This window comes from Thermobia domestica, unplaced genomic scaffold (genome assembly GCF_964235325.1).
Source record: "Thermobia domestica unplaced genomic scaffold, izTheDome1.hap1.1 HAP1_SCAFFOLD_1037, whole genome shotgun sequence".
Classification (NCBI taxonomy): Eukaryota; Metazoa; Arthropoda; class Insecta; order Zygentoma; family Lepismatidae; genus Thermobia; species Thermobia domestica.
The window spans coordinates 15,751-41,158 of NW_027656747.1; the positions used below are offsets into that span (position 1 = coordinate 15,751).

Sequence of the window (25,408 nt, forward strand, 5' to 3'; positions counted from 1 at the left end):
TCCGACGCTGTCATGATCAAACACAAGCCACAATTTCAGAACGTGGAGTAGACCGTTCTAAACACTGCTGCATAATGAAGTGCCTTATATGACACAACTATGGCACGTGACGTCTACTTCACTGTTAACTTGTCAAATTGCGTCACTGTAGCTGTCATCTAAAAACTACATAACTTATGGGATGACCTTTTATAATTGCGGTTCGATAAGAAACAGAAAAAATTGTATTACAGTCTGTAAAATTTGTGATTTCATGGTCAGTGGCCACTTGGAACCACAGCAGTTTATCATCGCTTCATTTGAGAAAAACTTCTACACGCTCAATTGAATTTTGAATTGTAAAAGATCCTGTTTGATAAGAAAATCTTCAGGCTCGCGTAAAACTTGCAATTAATCTTTTCAAAGTGGTGCAGATCAGATGAAGAAACTGAAAGTAACATAGGTGACCCGTTTGTCATTCTTAAGCATTAGTTTGTTGTAATTGCATTAGTGTATACTTGTATAAACTTTGCGCTACCACAGACACGCAGTTTACTGTCACAGATAATTTATAACATTGATAAAAAGTATTTGATTCCAGCCTATTCATTTGAAAGAAATTTATATATATATATGATTAACAAATAGTCTAAAAATAACATATTTAGAAAAATTATTATTATTTCATATTGGTTTGCGATCTATTATTTGTTAAAAACAAATTTAAACAAAGCATAATTTGTTAAAAGATAAATGATGATAATAAAACATAATATAGGCTTCTCTAGTTGTTAGTAACTTGTAAATCTTTGTGATTTTTGTATATTATTTTCCGTGTTGTTTCTTAGTTTGTTACTCTGTACTAACATTAACAAAGTCCATTAACATTTACTAACGTTGCATTAGTTGTATGTGTAATTCTTAGCAGGAATAACTACTATTTGCGTGTTGTTGCATATGACTTCTACTAAAGTGTCGTTTCATTTTCTGAGAAACACACAGAATTAATGCCATACATTGCATATCTTCAAAAATGCTCTGTGGATTACATTTTTAAAAAAATCTTTCAGTATAGTACTAATAAATACTTGCAGTTTTATAATGTTTTATTTTATTAATGGAGGAGGGGATGTGTCCATTCTAAGTAGCTATTTCTATCTTACCAATACAGATTTGTGAAAAACGTGAAGAAATATTTTTATGCTAAAATGTGTCAATAAGATATGAGGAGAAAAAACAGTGCAGTTCTAATCTTTTAGTGTCATACTTCATTAACATGCCGAAATCCTCAAATATTTTGACTATATGACTGTGTTAAAAAGAAGGAAGAAATTTGAATATATAACTCAAAAGTGATTTTTTTTTTTAACTATAAATATGCTGTTAATTATACTTCATTTCGCGTAAATTTAAAGTTTTTCATACTTCTCCCACTAGATATTAGTAGTAAACATCGACAAAATTTAATACGTAACGTTATGTAACACCTACAGTGATTTGGTTCGAAGAAGCTTTCCACAAATTGTGAAGAGTAACACTTCGTCTACGCACAAAATTGTGGACTTCTCTCATTCTTTTGAGACTTAAAAGTGTTGTTTTGGTTGAGGCTAATACATAATTTTGAAAGATTGTAAATTTCCATAATCTGATTCTGATGACAAATCTTCAGGATTTGCGGTGGATAAAGTCTTGTTATTTTGGTCGGGAGTTTCGAAATTGGAATCATGTGGTAGAAATTGCTTTTGCTAGATTATTTTTCGTATTTAATTCAAATATTACACAAATACAGTCATTAGGATGATTGTGTGGCTTAACAGCAAATCATTGGATTGCTTTAGGACATAAACGAACGAACACCTGTATACCAGTATTTAAGACTTTCTACGCAAGTTTTTTTAAACGAAATATATGAAGATCACATCTTGTCATGATCTTTTGATTTTATTTTAAAATGTGCAAAGTACAAACTCTTGACAAAGAAGTTAGTTTATTTTGTGACGCCTTATTATAAGCCTCTTGCTTACTTTATATATTGAGAGAGAGACGTTAGCTTGACGGGATGGAAATCATCAAGCATCAAAGTAAACAGTTGATAATAGTTTTCAATGCCTGCAACGCAAAGTTTGAGAGGATCAGTTCCTGCTAATCCACGAAAAGTGAAACGATTTTGAAGAAATATTTTGGTGCCGATTCTTTTTATGGCTTTTAAGAAATATCTGGGGATTCAAGTAACATTTTTCTTTTTTTTTTAATTTTAAAACGGGTCTCAGTTAAAACAATATATAAATGTAAGTTCTGTAAGCAGCATACTTATTAAACTAAAAACTCTGCATCATGAGGGTTATTGTATAAAATCAGTGCGTGATTTGCCGAAACTAACAATAATTTTGATATCGGAACACTTGATTTACGTTACATAAAATGATTTTTCTTATTTTATAGAATCTTCCCAGGCATGTGATCGTATAAACGTATGTTTGTCGTGTTTTACGCTTCTTCAAAACCGTTCTGCTTTGGGATAAAGGAGTAGATGTGTCACCGTTAGTAAAAAAGCATACGACAGATACAATCTGCTACATAATAGTATATTTTGCTACATATAAAGTACATAAATAAATAGCAATTTCTTCCAGGAAAATAGAAACCGTAAATTATTGTTGAAAACTAACTATAATTTTTAGCACTACAAAAGTTTTTTCTTTCGGTTGTTTTTTTAAAAAACTACACATGATAATTTCCTCTCAAACATATTATTTTGTTCAGCTTGATGTGACCTATCGATTGATGTAAGTTTTATCTTTGAACAATAGTTTAGTTAACCAGGAATTAATATTTAAGAGTTAATGAAAATTTTTGGCTAAATCTCATTAACCGTACTGTATATTGGCGTCGTATTATTGTCATAATGAACAGTTTAATGAGAATATATTTCAGTGTCAATTTCACCTCAATAATTGGTATGTTCCTCGTACGTCAGTTATTAAGTTTGCAAACAAAGTTAGTTTTCTCCATTTCTTAAACTTCGCATGAGGTTTTATCCTCGCCCTGTCATTTATGCAGCCCACAAGGGAACATTCCAATTTGGTGAATTCAATTGCTGAAAATGATTGCTACCACTGGATTCAACATCAAAAGAAACAGAAAAAGAGGGTGTTTAGTGGCAGACCGTATACAGGGTGGGAGATAAGTGAGGGCAAAGTGCGAAGATAGAACATAGAAAATGTCTAGAAATGCCATGTTAATTTTGAAATGAGTTGAGGGATTGAGATCAAATGTTGGATATGAGAAATGCATGTAGATCTCCATTTAATAGGCGTAATATGAATCATTGGGGACATCTGAAAAGCCGCCATATTGGAACTAGCGCAAGAAGAATATCTGGGAAAGGGGCCATGTAACATTGACTCTTGACGCACACCGTCTATTGATATCAATAGTACCCAATACGGTTTGAGACCTCTGTTTGATTGCAACTGTTATGGATCTTAAGAATGATTTTGTGGTTGATACAAAAATGAAGACAACAGTGGGCCCATTTGAAAAAAAGATAGATAGACAATCGGGCTCGTCACAGCTGTTGCTGGTATTGAAATTGAAGCAGTAGTCGACAGGTGTCATGAATGTGCCATTGTGTGCCAGGCGCTGTTCGCAAAAATTTAGTTTTGTAGAAAGAATATCTAATCATAACTTAGAACCTTGGTGCTGTAAACTGGAAATGGTGAGTGATTGCAAGCTAATGAAGTTGTCCCGTTGTCATATTTTGAAGTCAGATGACAGAAAAACGGTGTCTGTTATATACCGATGGTGATCAGAAAAATGGAAACACCTGAACGAAATTGCAATTACCAGATTAATATGGTGTCAAGCCACCTTTCGCCTTCAGAACAGCCTTGATGCGACGTGAGATGGAGGCATAGAGGTCGTGAATGGTAGCAAGTGGAATTTTACACCATTCCTCGTGCAGGGCGTCGGCCAGTTCTGTGAGAGAGGATGGAGGTGGAAATCTTCGCCGGAGTCGTGTTTCCAAGACGGACCACAGATGTTCAATTATGTTGAGATCTGGGGGATTGGGGGCCAGGGGAGGTGTTGAACTTCGTCCCGATGTTCCTCAAACCACGCTGCAACAACGCCAGCTGTGTGAATGGGTGCATTATCATCCTGGAAGATGGCGTCATTGTCCGGGAACAACATCCGGACCATAGGATGCAAGTGGTCTCCTAAAATTCCGACATAATCGTTGGCAGTGATTCGTCCGCTAAGTGTGACCACAGGACCCAATGAAAACCATGATATTGCGGCCCACAGCATCACCGAGCCGCCGCCATGTTTCACAGTTGGGCGGAGACACTGCAGATCATAAGCTTCTCTTGGGCGTTCTCCACACATAAACACGGCCCGTGGTTGGGAATAGGGTGAAGGATGACTCATCCGACCATATCACACGTTTCCAGTCCTCAACGGTCCAAGTTGCATGGTCGCGACACCATTTGCGGCGTGCGAAAGCGTTATGGTCCCTGATGAGCGGTTTGGCCTGTGCAACACGACCCCGTAAGTTCATGTCGTGTAATTCGCGGCGGACTGGGGTGGGGGAGTTCCTCCGTCACTTTCTCCGCAGTGGCATGACGGTTCTGCGTGACAATGCGCTTTAATACCCGGCGTGACCTGTCACTCATGGTTTTCTTCCGCCCACTGTTCCGCTTCCCCGATGTGGTTTTCCCGTGTGTTGTGTACGCCGTCATCACCTTCGACACTGTCCCACGACGCGACACACCTAACACAGTAGTCACTGCCGTCACACTCACTCCACATAACCGCTCACCAACAATTTGTCCTCTTTGAAAATCTGAGAGGTCTCCCATTTTACACTACCTCCGTCTGCTGCAGCCACTGGACACTGCTGTTCCATTGCTCCTGACGTAGTATGGAGACCGACCTAACACACCACCACCAGCGGTCCGGCGCTGCGGTCACCACAACATCACTGCCAACCCATACATCTGACGTGTTGTCAATTACAGGTGTTTCCATTTTTCTGATCACCATCTGTATTTTACGAACTTCTTGTACGGACGGAAGAACACATACAACGGTTGTGTGAATGACTTGCAACCATCAGGGATTAGGAGTCTGGTAAGTTCAACATTATCCGGTTTCTGCACCAACTCTTCATCTTTATTGGTTCTCCATGAATCACCAAGAAGCAACAGTTTTATCTACTGTACAGCAGGCCAGAAAACGTCAGTCATGAACTCTTTCAGGTTGACTTTGGTCATATTTGCACTTTTGCCAGCATGTGAACGAATATTGAGTGGATCGGGACGTTTTGTGGTTGTTCCTTATTCACATTACCTTTACGACAGTATTGCTACATTGCCATAGCGTGGAACACTTCCTGTTACAGAGGTCTCAAACTGTATTGGTCACTATTTTAATAGACGGTGTGCGACAAGAGCCATTTGTCACATGACCCCTTTCCCGGATATTCTTCTTGCGCTAGTTCCTACATGGCGGCTTTCCATGATTCACATTATACCTATTCAGTGGATCTCTACATACATTCCTCATATCCAACATTTGATCTCAATGCCTCTACTAGTTTCAAAAATTAACATGGCATTTCTAGACATGAGGGCAGCACTTTGCCCTCACTTATCTCCCATCCTGTATACGGTCTGCCACTAAATACTCTAATTTTCTGTTTCTTTTGGTGCTGAATCCAGTGCTTGCAGTCATTTTCAGCAATCGAATTCACAAAATCGGAATGTTCCCTTGTTCGTAACCTTTATTAATTAGTACATTGCGATTTTTGAACTTTTTTTTTTCAAACGCTAATTATGTAGAAGTAAAGTTTCACATCACTGCTATACTTGTTTTATGAAAAACGCTTCAGTTGTAGCATAGGCAAATAACATTCAGACACTTCTATTCTTGATACAAAATGTTATAGATGTAAAGTTTATTACTATTTAATGTGATTTCAATTTCACGCTCTTTCTTGCAGCTATGGTTAGCTACAACATAATCGTTGGAGATACTGTGACAAAAGTGTTGATCCGGTTGCTTGGTCAAAGTTTCCTTGCTCATAGAGAAGTTGTTGTTGGTCTAGCTACTCTCTTCTTAACTATTCCTCTTTCTCTTTATCGAAATATTGCCCGCCTTGCAAAAGTTTCCTTTACTTCTCTCATTTTCGTCTGTTTCATTCTTGTTTTCATCTTCATTCGGATTGGTCCCATGAGGGCCGTTGTGTAAGTAACTTTCGTTTTTTACATTTATTTACTGCATGCAGTGTGACTTCTATAAGCTTGGCTTCCTAACTGCATGTGAAGGTAGATTGATTGTACTCCTGCTTACGCTTTGCATTGGTTTATTGATCAACGCCGTTTCTGAAGCACGAAACCGAAAATGTCAAGAGGAAAGAAATATGCATGTTGGACTGATGAGAGGTTCTAACTTCAAACTTCGGTATGCACAAATGTCGACAAGCTTCTCTTTATTTCTAATAAGAAACTGCATGACGCCTAGCTAGGTCGCTGTGTGTGCTTGCATCGAAGAGTGTTAAATGGATTCTAGTTCTAACTAGGCCAACATTCGAAATAAATGATAGTACTGTCATTGAAATCAATGCACGAGTAGAATGACCCTTGCAATACTCCGTTTAAAATTGTGAAAGGGGAAAGTTAATTCAATAAATACGAGTCTGTATTGGGTATTGGCTCTCCTACGAAGGAATCTGTATTGGGTATTCGTTCTTCTACTAACTTAAAAGTGTACCCAAGAGAAGAAAAAGTGGTTAAAAAAAAATTAAGCGGATCAGCCTCCAAATCAGTCAATAAGGCTGTATGTGCATAGAAATTATTCGGAAGATCGAGTGTGTTTTTGTAATTGGGTATTGTGGAACTCAATATGGAAGCAAAGACTGGATTTTTCGACTGAGTTGCTGCATAACTCATATGTATACTGATTTATTTATTTTTTCATTCATTTAAGAACAACTTGTCCACATCAGCCGATTCAAACGATTTGCGCAGCAGAATGAGTGACCACCAGCAGAGGTCTCAACACACTAGCCATCGCAGAGGACAAACTGTAGTTCGAAGGTCGTAGGGCTTCACGACGAGTATAGTTGTGTGTGGACCACAGACCGTGTTTGTAATGTTAAGATATCGTTAGTGAACTTATATTATGCAATTAAGTAGCTTCGAGTGTGGCTATGTAGTGGGGTAGCACAATTACCGCCTTCGTCAGTGGTTCATCGATAGTGTACAAGGTGGGAGGCGGAAAGTTCCTACAGGAAAAGTTCCCTAGTACCCTTGCGACGCACGATGGAGCTCCCGACAGAAGGCTCGTTTTCACCGCCGTAACTGACTGGCGACAGCTCTCCTACCTGCCATGTGAGAGTACGAACTCCAGACAATTGGTTATTGGGGGCAGATATATTTTCTTTCGTATCTCTCGTACGATCGCCTCTGACACTTGTTGATCGCCCAGAATATCTTGGGTGGTGTCGGGAAAGACTAAAGTGGTGAGACGAACGGAGAGTGCTGGTATGTGACGATGAGTCATTTCTGTTTCAAATACCGTAACTGTTGTATGCATGTCCCTGGACGCGCAGGTGAGCGGGAAATTTCAAATTGCACGCGCCATATGGACTCTTACAGCATTTTGGCATAGAGGCAATGGGTTACACTTCCCTGATACACAAACCCCTACCTGGTTTCCAGGCAGAGCAATATGATTCGTGCGTCGTATATTCATGACGTTTTCAATCTTGCCGAGCGACCTTACCTAAACACTTAGTGAAGTCCTATCTTCCACCAGGATAATGCGCGTCATTATACCTGCAGTGCGTATATGGGATAGTGTGACGGCGCCTGACTGCCGGCTGGACCTCATTAACGACTATTGCCCAGGTCTATCCAAATCTATAGCGAGCGTACCATCCAATACCCCCAGACAGACATTCAGCCCGACCGTCTACTTGCCCGAATAGTTGCTTATGTGGCAGTTTGGAGCTGTTCGTGCTATGAAGATAAGGTCTTATGCAAGTTTTTTGAACGCCCTGTCGATATTTGGGACGTTCAATGGGCACTGTGTTGGGATTACTGTTATTTACTATCCTACGAAGGGTTGATTCGCTTTAGAGGCCATACATTTCAGTTGTTCACGGGTACATCGTATAAGTAACGTTTCTTTAGTTGATTTTGAGTTTAACCTCCCTTCCAGCAGCGAGGCTATATGAGACGGGACCTACTGGTTAACGTGGAATCCGAACCACATGAGCTCCCGCACGGAAGAGTAACGTTTCTGTAGTAACGTAGTGATGTAAGTATAGTGCTTGTGGAAGTGGTTATTATGAGTGCAAGTGACGCCATTTTGGGAAAAGAGAGTATGTGCATTTTCCTATGTAACGTAAAGTGCAGCATTGACTGTCAAAGTATGTGCTATTAGAAGAGATAATATCATCAGGCGTACATTGGAAAGGGTTATCTAATGCTGTAAAATCACCGGCCCCAGATACTAAGACAGGCATGAAATGTACATGACGGTAGGCACTGTAAACCACTTTTGAGGACTACAACTGTCCTCATGGAAACTAATTTCCCACCCACCTAATGCCATCTTGCCGCAAGATGTAATTTGTCGCAGAGTACAGGTAGTTAATAATCACTCTGAATTTAGGCCGTCACAAGTTAGCACCCATGTATGTTCTAGAGAGATTCACAAATGCATGATAATCACACGTACAGTATATTGCATGTGAAAGATAGCAATGAGATGTCACTCTTGATGAAGTTTGGATCTACTTCGATTATACCAATAAGCCTAGGGTCATTTTTTATTCCTCAACTGATGCGAAGGACCACTACTTCGGGTTGGTCAGCACATGTCGTGAGAACTTTTCAGATGGTGGTACGTAGTTTCTTCACCTGCGGGTTGTTGCCAATCTCATCGTGTTCGTTTTAAGGCCAGATAATTGCAGCCCACTTCCAGACGGAGGTTATGGCACTCTTGTGAAATCCTCAAACCCCACATTCAGTCACACCACTCGAAGTCAAGTGGCGTACTTTTCACCGAATAAAGAGTTAGACTGGTGTCTGTTATCACTTCCTAATTTATCCCTTTGAAGTTCCCAAATGCATCTTCAGTGGACTTCTTTGGCTTGCTGAAGTGAAAACTCGCACGAAGACGTCCCACCAAACCACCGATCCTCTGGAAAGCCTATCAATCAGTCTGGTCTGCAATTCCACTTCCGCATCTTTGCCGCGCCCTGCAGTGAAAACTAGGTTGCAGAGCGAAGGCTTGTGTTCGTCACCTGGAGAAGAAGCGTACTATTGTAAAGTAGTATTTGCGCTAAGTCTGGTGATCTTACAAGTAACACTTTGTTCCTTTGAATCCAGAATGGCGGAATGTGATGCATATCCTGAAAGGGCCAATCCTAATTAAGATTCATATGGATTCCCAGCGTCAGTCAGCAATGGGTTTCCATCAATACATAATAGTCAAACTTTAATAATATAACTGTTGAAATTCTCAATCTAACAAAAGTAGTTTTCATCCCTGCCATGGAATGCTGAATTATTTTGTCTTTTCTGGAAACAAAATGTTTAATTCTAAAATGTACATGAAAACTCGTGATTATTTCACCTTGGTTGCACTATGGCAGGGGAGAAAAATTTAGGATGAGGTTCAGAACCCCATAGGGTTCGCAGTGCTTTTCGATAACTGCTGATAAGTATCAACGGAGTTCGCTTTCAAGGGGTATATTGCCGGATTTTATATATATATATATAACTATTACTGTATGATTCGTTCAGTCCCTGTGTCAGGTCTAAATACTCTATGGATATTCTTGGCCGTCTCTCCTGTGTTGTGACTAAGTTTAAACTCGTAACGGAAAAAAGTAAGTGTATTTGATTTACGTTTGTATTGTGTTATACAATCAACCGAGTCCTTGCTAACATACAGATATATATATATATATATCACTTTCCGATACACTAACACCATTCAGCGGCGTTTGGCGATATTCAACTCGTCATATCGTAATCCGACATCCTGCGATCTTATATAAAATATATCAGACGTTGCAAACCATCAAATTTCGCTTTGAGATACTCATTACATATGAGTATCAAGATTTTCTGCAAAATTGGGACTGAGAGTTAGATTACTTTTGTGACTTTAGGTAAATATTTTTGTCGACATAAGTTTGTACTGCACAAATAGTCTTAAATGTAAATTTTTTTGAATAGTTTGCAAGCCAAATCTCATGGCATCAAGAAGAGGACTAAGTTGTTCCTAGAAGCAAGGTTTTTCAATACTGCATTATATAGGTCCTTTTGAATATAGCATGAAGTTCAGAAATACTGGGTATGATTTATTCAAGTAGCTCAAGGAACGTGAGAAACGAAGAGAATATTTTTGAGCGTGCTTCCAATATCAGCACCCTTCTGCATTCGACAACTTCTATTAGTAGATTCACGAGATGTCTTCTTATTGCAAGAAATGCTTGTCGTGGAAATAAATTTATAATTTGTGCACGATATTTTATTTTTCTGCATTGTTTTACTGTCTGTAAATAAGGTTGTTCAGTGCTGGTGATTTATATTATATTAAGCCTAGACAGATTTCTTTTTATTTCGTATATATATATAGTATGTTGACAAAATATATATATTGGGTATAATTGTTTTTGGTCAATATCAGATTTATTGTACGTGTAAGTGCCTGAGGCAAAAACATTTGTTTATTTGTAGTTAAACATGGTATCGAATTATATGAATTTCCATCTGTAATTAAACCCAGATGAATCGAATTTGAAAAGGAAATGCAAAGGGTTCAGTAGAACAGTAATGAGAAACAAGGTGAAACGAGATTGTGAGAGTTAATATTGTTTGTTGAAGTGTGGCGTCCCTTTTCAACACCGAGGCTGTATGAAACATGGACCTACAGTGTAAGTTGGAATTCGAACCATCGTAATGCGTTCGATCTTTAAGGCTTTCACCAGGAATTGAACCCGGTACCTCGTACACCAAAGGCGCACAAACTAGCCACTAAACTGGCGGGAAGAGTAAGTAATTTATGTTCACACGACGTGAAGAAAAAATCGCAGATTTTTTTTTTTTTAAACGCAATCGTTGCTTCTATGTATGCTTATTTGTAATTTTGTTTTTCTGTAGATCATTTTTAAAATCATAAACAAGGCATGTGTGTTGTAAAGTCACAGTTGTTAATACTTGCAGTGAAGTTATTCTGCCAGTTTATCTCAGTATTCCTAATTTTTGCAATAATAGATCAAGTTTTATTTTACGTAATTGAATATATGTAATTTACATATGTACAGGAACAAACTAAACTTTTTTCCTAAATAAATGAAAATACAAACTTGAACATCTGTTTACATTCGAACTAAGAAATGATGTTTCATTAGACTAGTGGAGGTCTGTATATGTATAATGCATTGTATAGTCTATAATGATCCTTTGATTCCTGATCTTTATAAATATATACTGCGTAACATTGCTTTGAAAACTTAATTTAACATATGTTACTGTTGTTTTCTTTCAAGGCCGCAGTCAGATGATGCATGGAATTTTGCGAACACAGAAGTTCTCCCAGCGATGGGTATAATGGCTTTTGGTAAGTTTCATTCAAGGAATTAAAGTTCCTCTGTTATTAAGATACGAAGTAGACAGTAAATATCGTTTTCAGATTAGGGATGGCCAAAATATCCGGATAAGAAATTATCCGGTATCCGTTTTTGAGGAAACGGATAATCCGGATAACGGATAATATCCGGATATCGGATAATATCCGGATAACGGATAATATCCGGATAACGGATAATATCCGGATAACAGGATGACGGATAATATCCGGATAACGGATAATATCCGGATGACGGATAACGGATAATATCCGGATGAAGGATAACGGATAATATCCGGATAACGGATAATATCCGAATTACGGATAATATTCGGATGACAGATAATATTCGGATAATGGATAAAGAATAATATCCGGATAAAGGATAATGTCCAGATGATATATAATATTCGGATCACGGATAATATTCGGATGTCAAATAACGAATTATGTCCCGATAATGAATGATATCTAACTTACGGATAACGGAGAATATTTTCGTGAAGAATAAGAAGGCAATTATTGAGTATCTGGAAATTAATTATTGCTGACTATAAAATAATTGTGAGATTGCCCTGTTCGGGTTTTTACAATTGGTTAATAAATACAATTTGTTTATTACAAAAAATATAGGATAATAAGTTTCAGAATATTATATATATATATATATTGTGCGTGTTTGCATTTTAAACGCTTAAAATAGGGATGGGCACGAGTCGAGCCAAAGGTAATTTTCTCGAGTTGAGTTCAGAGCCGAGTCGCTGTTTTGAGATCGAGTTTCGAGTCGAGTCGAGTTTGATAAATGGCCCGCTCGTTCAGCTCGTTTTAGCTCGTTTAGAAATCATTAGACTAGAAAGCAAAGCCATGAGATTTGTAAGCAGTAATGTGGAATATTTTTAGTGCTGCTCACGAGATGGGACACTGCTCGTATCTCGTCTCGTCTCGATAACGAGCCGACAATAGATTTTTATAACGAGACAGCTTCAAATATGGTAAGCATCAATATAAGTATATACTGTAGTTCTTACCATCAAGGCTCAGACCTGCACGGTCTAAGTTTTAAGACCAAGCAGAAGCCCACTCCGGGAAGTGATGCTAACCGGCTCAACTCGGTTCAACTGAGTGAACAGCTCGAGCCGGCTCGTTGGGATAAGACATCGGCTCGGCTCAACTTAACGGACGGCTTGAGCTGGTTCGTTGCGATGAGCCATCGACTTGACTCAAGTAAGCAGGTAGCTGAAGCCGGCTCGGTTGAGATGAGCCATTGACTCTCTTTGACTCTGCTCAGGTGAGCCTTCGGTTCGTTGGGCTCGGTTGTAATGAGTCCATCGGCTCGGCTCGACTCAGTTCAACTAAGCCAATGGCTCCAGTGGGCTCGGTTAGGGTAAGTCATCAACTTGGTTCGGTTCCGCACTGGTGAGCCACCGGCTCAAGCCGACTCGATTGGGATGAGCCATCGGCTCGAGCCGGCTTGATTCGGATGAGCTGTTGTCTCGGCTCAGTTGTCGGTAGGGATGCGCACGAGACGAGTCGAGATTTAAAACTGTTTCGACTCGTCTCGAGAAAACGCTGTTCAAGGTTTTATATATATATATATATATATATATATATATATATATATATATATATTCAAACCTTTACATGCCGTACATATAAGCGTTTTTTAAAGAATTTACATATTACGTAGCAAATTGCGATACAAATTTCAATTTTTACGCAAATTTGTAAATTTTATAGGGCATTTTATGCACTATAATGAGTAATTATATATTCATAAAGGAAGTCCAATAAATACGAAAGTACTTGACAATTGCATTCATTATGAAGGAAATTGTGAATTACTTTCGTATTTATTGGATTTCTTCTATGAATTTATTATTATTATTAATTATTATTATTATTATTATTATTATTATTATTATTATTATTATTATTATTATTATTATTATTATTATTATTATTATTTTCTCGACTACGAAGATGCAAAGAAGAATAATTCAGTCACTAGTAACCTAGAAGCGAAAATGACTTCTAATTGGAAATAATAGTCTAGATCTATGCATTTAATTTCGGGCAGATGCTACAGGGTACTTTAGAATTTACTGCTTTTATTATATTTATATTTTATTATATTATTGGTCAAGTTTAGCGAAATAAGAGTTTTACCACAGAGACAAATTGAACAATTAGGGTCAGAAAAACAACGCATTGACTGTTCTTTCTTCAAACATACACACACAAAGAGAGAGCCCATTTGGTCAGGATGTTTTTTCAGTTAGCTTTGTGGCGTCTCGCAAGAAGAAATCTTGCAAGCATAGTATTCATGTACAAAGGTAATATGACGCTGTGTCACAAAGATAATAAAATAAATTATATATATATATATATATATATATATATATATATATATATATATATATATATATATATATATATATATATATAATGAACTGAGGAATTATTCCCTGGAGAATTCCTTTCTCACAAAACCTGCCTTATCAGCAGCCTAAATTAACAATTGATTTTTTTAAAAAATATCCTGTTTAGTATTCACAGAGAATATTTTTTTTCAAAATTTAAATTTGATGGGTGCAACAGTAGACTTTTAATACATTCAAAATATATCCACTGAATTGCGAAATAGTCTACCTCCAGACGCACTTAATTTCTTAACCATTCCCAGGTTAATCGAACAGTTTGATACATTTGAATGTGACTTAAATTTAGATTCGTAACTATTCTTATTAACAGTAGCGTAACTAAAGGCTTGGGGGCCTGCCCGCAAACAGCGTGGAGTGGGGCCCCTTCTCTACGTCCCACTTCATGATTTGGGGTCCCTGATGGCTTGAGCCCGCCCGCAATGTGGGGTCTGCGGGGCCCTTATTTACGCCCCTGCTTATTAAACACGGAGATTATGAAGGAACGGATGTACTGTACAAAATAGAATAAAAGTATCTAATTCGGATTTATATAATCCCACAGTCCAACCCAAGAGTGAACCACAAGAGATTGACTTTCTGATTTTAAACAAGATAATGTGCCTAGCTGATACTTTACATTGTGAAGATTATATTAGTGAAAATTATGCAAATGCAATTTTACAATTTAATAGATATTACTAAATATTGAGCCTCCCCGTGGCTATATTGTTAGCGTACGCTTCTTGGGCGTGGAAGTCCGCGGTTTGATTCACGGTAGGAGCTCATATGGTTCAAATTCCACGTTAAGCTGTAGGTTCACGTCTCATACAGCTTTGCTCCTGAAAGGGACACTAAACTATAATCTAATTTAATATTACTATTTTTTTTAATGGCTTACCAAGATGACATGAATTTGACTGCCATCAAATCCGTTTTATATTTTCACCTAATCCAGTGGATATTAATATAACAATTATAACACACGAATGTTTATAAATATTCAGAAACAAGTGTATACACACACACGCACGCATACCAAATATCAACACTTCAAGACTATTTTACAAGTGGTAGACTGCGCTGCATCAAGGAGTGTTATCTTCAAACAAAACTTCTTCGTTTTCCATTAACGTCACATATAGTCTCGCTGCTGAACGGGACGTTAAACTCAAAATCAACTCAATTTATTTTTCCATTTGCTGAGCTGAGCTGATTTTGAGTTTAACATCCCGTTCAGCAGCGAGATTATATGAGACATGGACCTACTTATTAACTTGAAATCCGAACCATATGATCTCCCGCCGGGAATCGAATCCGGGTCTCCTACACCAAAGGCGGGTACACTAACCGATTAACCACGAAGGAGCACAATCATCTTCCCATTTGTCTGCATTATTTGATTCACCCACAGATTTGTCATATATATTTGCACTTGTCATTGGTTTTAGCATTTTCGTGGAGGGTTCAAACTTGTCACAATCTGTAAGCTGAACATACTCAGAAACTAAAAGAATTACGTTCATTGTGTACGATAAAGAACTTCGTGCTTGAAACGAGTGTTTCATTTTTCTCTTAACATCTTTCTTCAACAAAAGAGTCGGTTCTCTGTATTGGAAAGAGTAAAGGGCGAATTTATATTTTATGAATGGATAACATTTTAAGAAGTATATACAAAACATGCCGCTTCCGACATAGCCCCGAAGCATTTCTTTAACTGGCTGTCCCCTGACGTTCATACCCCTTACCTTCTCAAGTTGTAAATTGAAAAGGGACAGAAACATTCCAGATAACCACATACTCAGATTTCAGTTGACAGTAATAAAACTATGGGTAGGTAGTAAACAGTCTTTTGTAGAATCACGTTTTGCTTATTTTTTAACATTTCTGTGAATTCGACAATACAACAGCGTAAATACTGACTGGTTTTATTACTCCTACTATCGATTCAACTAAAAAGGATAATTCCCGACGATCGTTGAACTATCTGATTTTTTTTTTATGTTCTCCAGAAGTGAGAATCAAGATGCTAGATGCTAAATGCGTGTAAATTATGCAGGGTGGAAAAAATCATTTTGTTAATTTTTTTATTTAAATCGTTTTTTCATTTAAACCAAATCTTTCTCCTCTTATACTACAAATCGCGAACTGAAGAAAAAACATTAAGAATTAGTATTAAATATTAATTATACAATTTAAATGAAAGTACCGGAGTTGAATTTTCAATTAATCCCCAATCGTTAACCTATTTCAATCTCAAACAAAGTTTCTTAAGCATTACGGAAAAAGTACAACAACGTTTATCAACATTGCATTTTTTCCCAAACGTTATTGATATTTGGTAGGGCATATATAAAAAAATCAGAACTAGCTTGCGGCGCGAAATACATATAAAATCTATAAATTTCGCCTAGTTATAAAATCTTAACACAAAAAAAAAAAAAAAAAAAAAAAAAAAAAAAAAAAAAAAAAAAAAAACTGGGAACAAACAGACATGCACATAAAAGAATTTTCTTCTTAAATTCGAATGGTGATTTCCTCGTTGGAATAGTTTATGATTTACAAACCCTATGTTACGAAGAGAAGAAAGCAGGATTGCCTTGTTACCCGTTCAAAATGGGATTTTCCCTATTCATTCTCTGCATAACACTCATTTTCATACTGTGCTGTACATACATTTGAGTCTCATCGTATTATGATTATTATCCTCCATAATTGAAATAACAGAACAGAAAAGGGATTTTATTTATTTTCAATTCAAATTAATATATTTCGGAATTTGATTTTAATAATCACTTGATTGTTTAAAAAATCAAATGATTTAAATCTTGATTTAAATCATAATGATTTATCAGAATTAATCCAATGCTCCAGATATAGCATTTGACTAAATTTTTACTAAATCCAATAAATTATTATAGACTGCCAATTGCTCACCAAGACAATTTACGAAGTTCACTTCAGCGCAACAGTTTTATACACATTAGATATCTGGATAGTTACTTAAGTGTTGTTAGCATATTTAAAGTCTATCAGATATCATGACATATAATTATTAGTTTTAATTAACTGAAATGAGAAGAAAATTAAAGCCCGCTGGCGAAAGGTTAACTATTAACTTTAAAAATACCTGTACCTTTTCGAAGTAATAAATGCTGGTACGGTATTGGTTTCAAGGAAAATACTGTTTCTGTATGATTAGTTACTTCGAAATAATTTTAAAAATAAGCAAAGATTTTCGAGACATTCTTGTCGAATCAAGATTTTTACGAGTAGTCTCGACTCGACTCGTGTCTCGACTGAGAAATTCGAGTCGAGAAAGAAGTTTGTCTCGACTCGAATTCGAGTCGAAATTCGAGACATATCTCGACTCGTGCGCATCCCTACTTCTCGGTTCGGCTCCATAGCGAATGAGCTATGAGCCTAACCGTTCGAGCCGTTGACAAACCCGGGCCGACTAGTTTTGAACATGTTTGGCCGGCGCCCTATAACTTTGAACAAATTTTGGCTCGAGCCCGAATACTTGCTCCCCCGGGATTCAAATTCCAACCTCATGAACAACGTTCTTGCCTCCTAGACTTCACGACTACCTAGGTTGCAGTCAACTAGTTCTTCGTATTCAGATACAAACTGCCTATCTTTCATGTTTATACACGGTGTTCTAATAATAATAATAATAATAATAATAATAATTGTAGTAGAAGTAGTAACATTGATAATAATTATATAATATATTGTCTATATGGAATAATTCAAGAGAGTACTTGAAACTACATACATGATTTGGCTCGATTTGGCTCGACTCGACTCGAAACTCGAGCAAAATTCGAGTCGAGTTTCAAGTCGAGTTGAAGGAAATTTTTCGAGCCGAGTTCTCGTGTCGAGGTAAAAGATGTCTGTTTCGAGTCGAGTCGAGTTTCAAAGAAAACTCGCTCGAACTCGCTCGTGCCCATCCCTAGCTTAAAAGTTGTAGGAAAAAAGGAAACAAAACATGTATTTAATCAATTGTAAGTGAAAAATGAAATATATCTGTTTACAACTCACTGTTATGCCGTGTAGCCTGTACCGTAAAACATTATTAATGAAAGTGAATGATTATGAAGTGACTTAGTGGAATAGATTTTCAAATTTGAGACGAGTCGTAAATTTTCTGTAGTTTCGTGGGCTATAATAGTTCGTCCAAGTTTTAGGTCTCAAACAATGTTTATTATTACATGATTCGTAATATAGAAACTATAAGTTTATGAGGTGATTATACGAACAAAATGAAGAGCATTAATAAATGTTTGAAGATATGCAAGTCAGTATACAATATACTGTAATAATAAACATATTTAAATGTTGTTACATTTTACTCTTGAGGAGTTCTTGCGCAGCGAAAGGCTATTGATCAATTCTTTATTAAATTAAGGAACCAACAGAGCATACATTTTCTACATAAATTACAAAACGAGACAAGAAAACTCGACACCAGACGAGAAAAAATTCCGAAAATCAAGACTAGACAACAGTTCTATAATGGGTCTCGAGACGAGAAGAGAAGACGAGAAAATATTATTTTCTGTCTCGTCTCATTTATGAGCAACATCAATTGACAAACATATTGTCTATTCGTAAATATGTGATCTAATAATACAAATAGCGTTGATACCAAGCGCACGTGACCTCAACCTCACGAACTGATCGTGAGTTTATTGAGCGTGATGTCAAGATCATGATGTAAGTATAAAGTCATGTGAGTAATGTCGAAAGGATGTTCTAAGTGTGAGGTCGAATGTGATAGATGTTAATGTTGTGAGTATGAAGTTAAGTGATCGTGTGGTCGAAAAGGTGTTGTAAGCGTGATGTCGATTGTCGAATTGATGTGAGTGTAAGGATGAGTGAGTGTAAAGTCGATCGAAAGGGTGTTGTGAGTGTGATTTTCTAGTTATATTGTAATCATGACGCTGAGTAAGCGTAATGTCGAAATGATAGTATGACAATGCGTGTGAGGTCGAGTAAATGTAATGGCGGATTAATTAGGTAAGTATAAAATTAGTAGTATTGGCACGATTTTCTCGTCTTGTCTGGTGAAAGTATCGTATTGTCTCAACTCTCAAAGATTTTCTCGTCTAGTCTCGATTCTAGATAAACTTTTCTCGTTCTCGTAAACTTATACATAAACTTTATCAAGCTCATTCGTGACTAACGGTTAGCGTACGCGCCTTTGGCGTGGGAAATTAGGGTTAGATTCCCGGCGGGAGTTCATGTGGTTCGGATTCCATGTTAATAAGTAGGTTCCATCTCGTATACCCTCGCTGGTGAAAGCGACGTTAAACTCACTCATCTAAATTCTATGGCCTGATTTTGTTTCTTAATTTCATCTAGAAGTTATCAGAATCTTTCCGTGTCAGAGAGGTTCACGTTCAGGAAGAGTACATGTATGTAGGTAACAACATTTAAGCCATATTTACTATTAAAGTATATTATATAAGACTTATGAATGTTTATGTACAGCAAATTATGAATACGTTAAAATATTAAATAATACTTTTTGCTAAAGTGGATACTTTCAAATATAGGATCAATATTAACAGACAAAAATGATATTCACGAAGAAATTAAATGTCGACTAAAAGCATCAGGGAATTCGTGTTACTATTCAGTTCAAAATCTCTTGTTGTCGCGAATTCTGTCGAGGAATTTGAAGGTTAAAATATATAAAACGATAATCATGCCCGCTGTTCTGTATGGTTGCGAAACATGGTCGCTTACTCTGAGAGAAAAACATAGACTGAAAGTATTTGAGAACAAGATCCTGAGACGAATATTCGGACCCAAGAGGAACGGGAATGGGGAATGGCGAAAACTTCGAAACGAGGAACTACATAATTTATACGGTTTACCCAGCATTGTTAGGGTCATCAAGTCTAGGAGGCTTAGATGGGCAGGTTATGTAGCTAGAATGGAAGAAAGTAGAAACGCTTTCAAAGTCTTGTCTCAAAGACCAATCGGAAAACGACCATTAGGAAGACCTAGGCGCAGATGGGAGGACAATATTAAGATGGATTTCGCAGAGACAGGAATACAAAGTAGAAATTGGATCTAATTGGCTAAGGATAAAAGTCAGTGGAGAGCTTTTGTGAATGCGGTTTTGAACCTCCGGGTTCCATAGGCCATAGAGTGAGTTAGTTAATCGTCGAAACAAGCTAGGTTATCACTACTGTTCTATGGCCTACATCTGGCCCACCCAGAGAAACAGTAGAGCGCTGTCCCTGATTGCAGACATGTGTCCCACTTCATCTAACCTGAAATAATCTCAATACTATCCTTTTCTTATAGTTAGTTAGTTATATAAGACTTGTGCATCTTTAAACATTGATAAATGATCTTCATGGTGTTCGTGCAATCACTTTACCAATTTTTAGTTTTATGCTATGAATCATGTAACAATAAAGTAGTGTTTGAGATGTAGGACGTGGGTGAATTCGAGTTCCCCTCGAGATTAATTATGTTTCTCATCTCGTCTCGAACTTAAAAAATAGGTATCAATCTTCTCGAGACGAGAATCGAAACAAAACATTTCTCGCACTTTGTTGTAAATTGTGAGCGTGATGTTAGCATTGAACGTGATGGCAAATATTTAATATCCATCTGAACAGAACAGCCTGTAGAGTTTGACTTTTATGTGTCTGTATTTAGGCTATAGAGGGTGTTTTATCCTATTGGGTTGGATATTCAGGGCAAATTTTTAAACACATTTTTAAGTAAAGATAGATAATATTTCCTGTCTTAGTATGTTGCTCCAGTGGCGGATCTATCCCGGGGCCGGGGGCCTAGCCCCAGTTTTTAAAAAAATAATCAAGCAAAAATTATCAAGCTATTGTTTATTGTTTATATATTTTTGAAAGTTTATAACAGGCCTGCCCATGAATTGGCTCCCGGAGCCGAAGCGTGAGCGACAACGAGCGAAGATAAGAACAGGTGAGCACAGGTGTTGGTAGCTCCGCCCCTTCCACTGCATCCGATAAGTGTTGCCAACCACACATGATGGTAAAAAAACCTACGGCCAAGCCTGGTCACAAATTTGCACGATGTTGAAGCATTGAGCAGACGCAAGCGTCAAATGTGCAGGTGTGCTCTCCCCCTCCCCATTTCGAAAGCAGTGACGCGAAAACACTGCAGGAAATAAAACTGGTACGTTTTTTGATCTAGGAAGACGCATGATAGAGGTTACAGTTAGCGTTGAAGTAACTAACAAATGAAAAAGAAAGAAAGAAAGAAAGAAACGAATATTAAACATGTCAGCTTACAGACGTAAAAACGACTGCAAAAATCGGAAACGAATTGTTTCAGGCCTTTTTTTAGCTTGCTTACACAATTCGTGACATTGCATTACATTAGCACTCGGACTGTAACTTGTCACTCGCTTCACGTTTGCTAAGTTGTGAACGCCTTTCGTTGCTAGATTGATAGCAGAACGACGGGAGGTTGAAAATAATAATAATAATAATAATAATAATAATAATAATAATAATAATAATAATAATAATAATAATAATAATAATAATAATAATAATGCGTATTATAATTATTATTATTATTATTATTATTATTATTATTATTATTATTAATAGTAGTAGTAGTAGTAGTAGTAGTAGTATTCGGACCAAAGACGGATGAAAATGGGGATTTGAGGAAATTCATAACGAGGAATTGCATAGTTTATACCGCTCACTTAACATTGTTAGGGTCATTAAGTGTAGAAGGCTCAGGTGGCCATTCCGTGTAGCCAGAATGGAAGAAATTAGAAATGCTTTCATAATTTTAACTGAAAACCCAATTGGAAGAAGACCACTAGGAAGACCTAGACGTAGATGGGAAGACAATATTAAGATGGATCTTTCAGAAATAAGAGTACAGAGTAGAAACTGGATCCAGTTGGCTAAGGACAGAAGTTAGTGGAAATATGTTGTAACCGCCGCATTGAACCTTCGGGTTCCATAGGCCATAGAGTTAGTTAGATATTATTATCTAAAAGAAATGTTCAAATGTTGTTAAGAGACAATTACACAGAAGAACTGAGTTCCGACCAAACACTAATTTGCCGGAAGGAAATCCCAGTGCAGTTCAGCCCACTTTAAGCGTTATCCGTGCAATCCACGTTTCATGTTCAAGACATTGGGAATAATTGTTCGTATCATTCAGTTGGAACGTTCCCTTCCAAGTTTACGCTATTACAGTAGGCCTACAACATTGTGACTTTCAAAACCAGTCAGTAACTATCGAAGAAAGACAAGCATGTAGCTTCAGTCGTTGATATGATTTAACATTCTTTTTCACTTTTAACAAGCCACCGGCAAGCAACCAGCCAGGGACAATATATTTTTCCTTATTAAAAAGACACTCCTTGTTAAAAAAAAAAAAAAAAACTAATGATACCCACTAATGGTCACTCTTAAAAATGGAAAATCTCTTTGGCTCTCTTAATATTTTGTTTGATTCTTTGCGATCAAAGTAACATTAAAAGTGGAAAAAATGAAATGAAATCTTTGGGTTTTACGTCCCACGGTTATACCGGTTAGGCTAAAGGAGACGGTGATGATGAGTAATGAATGAAATGATAGAATGAAGAAAGTGGGAGGAAATGGGAAAACCCCGAGAAAACCCACGCATACGGTGTTTGTCCACCGCAAAGTTCACTTGGCGGGGGCTGGGATCGAACCCGGGACCCCAAGCACCAGATGTGAACGTTCTACCACTGAGCCACCGCGGCCCCACTTTAAAAGTGGAGTAAGAAATACTATTCTTCCTATTGATAGTGTAATAGTGGCTTCTAATCTCCACAACCAACCCCTTGCTAAGCCTATTCGTACACACATACATGCATAAGCTAATTTTCTGGAGATAATACTTAGATAATTACAAACAAGTGCTACAGTATTTTTTTTTCGTATCAACAGATTATCTCTTTTCCTAAAAAGCGAAACAACATACCCACACTCGGATTAAGAACTTGATAATATATATATATTGAAAACTGGTTTTCCATTGGGCAAACTGGCAAATTTTTATAAATGTAAGCGATGGTTTGGTTCCACCACATCCTTCTTTAACAAAAGGAAAGAAAAAAGAAGAAAAGGAACGTACATAGTTTATCATTTGATTGCTGTTACCAGTTTGTGTTGTCTATAGTTAACGGTTACCACATTGTAAAAAACACTATACACTAAATGGCAATCAGTTACCATACATACTTTTTTTTTTATTTGGTAAGCTAGTGATTACCGCCAAGGTTGACAACACTTCCGCTCCTCTAAGGACAAAACCCGAAGATTCACGAAGCACGAACAATGGTATTTGCTCGTAGAATGCTCGTGAGCGTTCACGAGGAGATTTTCCACTATCTGCTCGCCGTGGCCAGGGCTGGTTTATAATAAGCTCACGATATACATGTCATAAGCTGGGTTCTCGCTGCCTCTCCTCCCCAGTTTTTGCCTTTTAGATCCGCCTCTAGGTTGCTCTGAGGTGGGCTCTCTTAAAGTCGTTTGGTGGAGTCACTATCACCGTAGATGAGAGATTGTTGCTAGTTGAACTTTAGCGTGTCTTTTCAGTACCGTATACAGAGATTATACAGTATTACATTTGGACCTAAAATTTCAGATACGATATGAATCACCGTAATTTGCGTTCCAGTTATTTTTTCACAGGAAGTTTTATTCTTCATACGAGGCACAGTTTCTAACGATAGGAAAGAGGGAAGGGCTACAGAGCGTTGATATAGTGGTCAGTTCTTTTCCCACATGTATCTAAAAACTAAAACTAAAAGCAAAAAAACACGTGAAGTACAAATATTCATTTCGAGTTTAACGTTCCACCTTCATGCTCCTATGCAAAGGAAAGGCAGATGGGAATGATAACAAAAGAAATACTGGAATGCAGGAAGTAGGAGCAAACATAATTCCTAGACAGTCCACGTGTGCTTGTCGAACATAAAGCTCACTTGATGAGATCTGGGATCGAGTCAGAGACCCCACGCAACACAGGTGACCTCTCTACCATTGAGCCAAAGCGGCCTCCAATAGGTGTTGGATAGATTGAGAATTAGAATTAGGAATACAGATATATAGTAAAACCAAATTATTATTATTATTATTATTATTAGTAGTAGTAGTAGTAGTAGTAGTAGTAGTAGTAGTGGTAGTAGTATTAGACCCTATTAGTTTATTACGTGCATTCCGAATTACATGAGTCCCTACCGGGAATTGAACTGAGCTCTGTTGCGACGAACCGTGTTCGTTCTCCATACATCCGCTGTTGCTATTATATATCCGAAGAAATATTTGAAACCTGTTTGACCTTATGAATCATTTCCAGCTCTATGAGGGGTTGTAAAACTACAAATGCAGAACAAGAGTTTATGTGACTGATCATACCGCCCGGTCCCTTCAACCACTATAGCGAGAGCGAGGGGAGGGCGAGTAATTCCAGCGGGTGGTGGATTTGTGTCATCTTATCGCCAAACAAAATCTTCGCAAATGAAAGAAATGTTATGGGTGGTGCTTAGTTCACAGCTTTTGTATTGAATTGGGACACTTTGATGTCATCTGAGAGTTGGATGGAAGTCGTAGATTTTATCTGAAGTAAATTCCTTTCGTTCGTAAACTTTCTTTTCATAAGTGAGCATATTTATGACTATGGAACACTTTTGTGGAGAAAATGGGATCCCGAGTTGCTAGTCTAGTGCGTGATGGTTCACATAGTCTTGGGTTCGATTCCAGATGGGAAAGCATATGTAAAATTTTAACTGTCTTCGACATTCGTGTATTCGTGTCCCTGTCGCGTGAAATTAGGTACAATAGAGGTAATTACAGAAATAAAGTTACTGAGGAATGTTAGATTAATCAGTTAACTTTTAGAAAGTGATAAAATCCTAATCTTTGGTGCAGTGGTCCGAGGTTCGATTCCAGTGGGGACACTCGATCGAAAAGACGTAACAACTTTTCCGGGCCAGCCATCCTGAGTGGGGTTTTCCTCATTCACACCAGGCAAATGCCGGGATGATACCTAACGTACAGGTCCCAGGTCGCATCCCTCCTTTCCCGGATACTATGCTCGCCGAAAGATGTTATCTCTAATATGTTACGGGCTTACAGCCATAGATACCAGTAATGCCCAGAACTATGTATAGACAGAATAAAATAAAATCTTTAGTGCATGAGGACTCTGGTTTGATCCCATCTCGCGCCAAATAGGCTTTATGGTGGACAAACATCGTGTTCTTGAGTGTTCCCTGGGTTGTCCCGTTCCCTCCCACTTTCTTCATTCCACCATTGTATTCATTCTCATCATCATCATATATATTATACACGGTATATGAATGG

General features: G+C 37.5%; 1 protein-coding gene across 1 annotated transcript in view; it reads left to right on the top strand.

The window, feature by feature from the left end:
• Window positions 1-25,408, top strand: part of LOC145677556 (putative sodium-coupled neutral amino acid transporter 11) — a 59,962-nt gene that overhangs the window by 11,819 nt on the left and 22,735 nt on the right. The window contains exons 3-4 of the mRNA XM_081748035.1: window positions 5,981-6,224; window positions 11,549-11,619. Coding sequence (XP_081604161.1) covers window positions 5,981-6,224; window positions 11,549-11,619 — 315 coding nt within the window. The remainder of the gene's footprint in view (window positions 1-5,980; window positions 6,225-11,548; window positions 11,620-25,408) is intronic.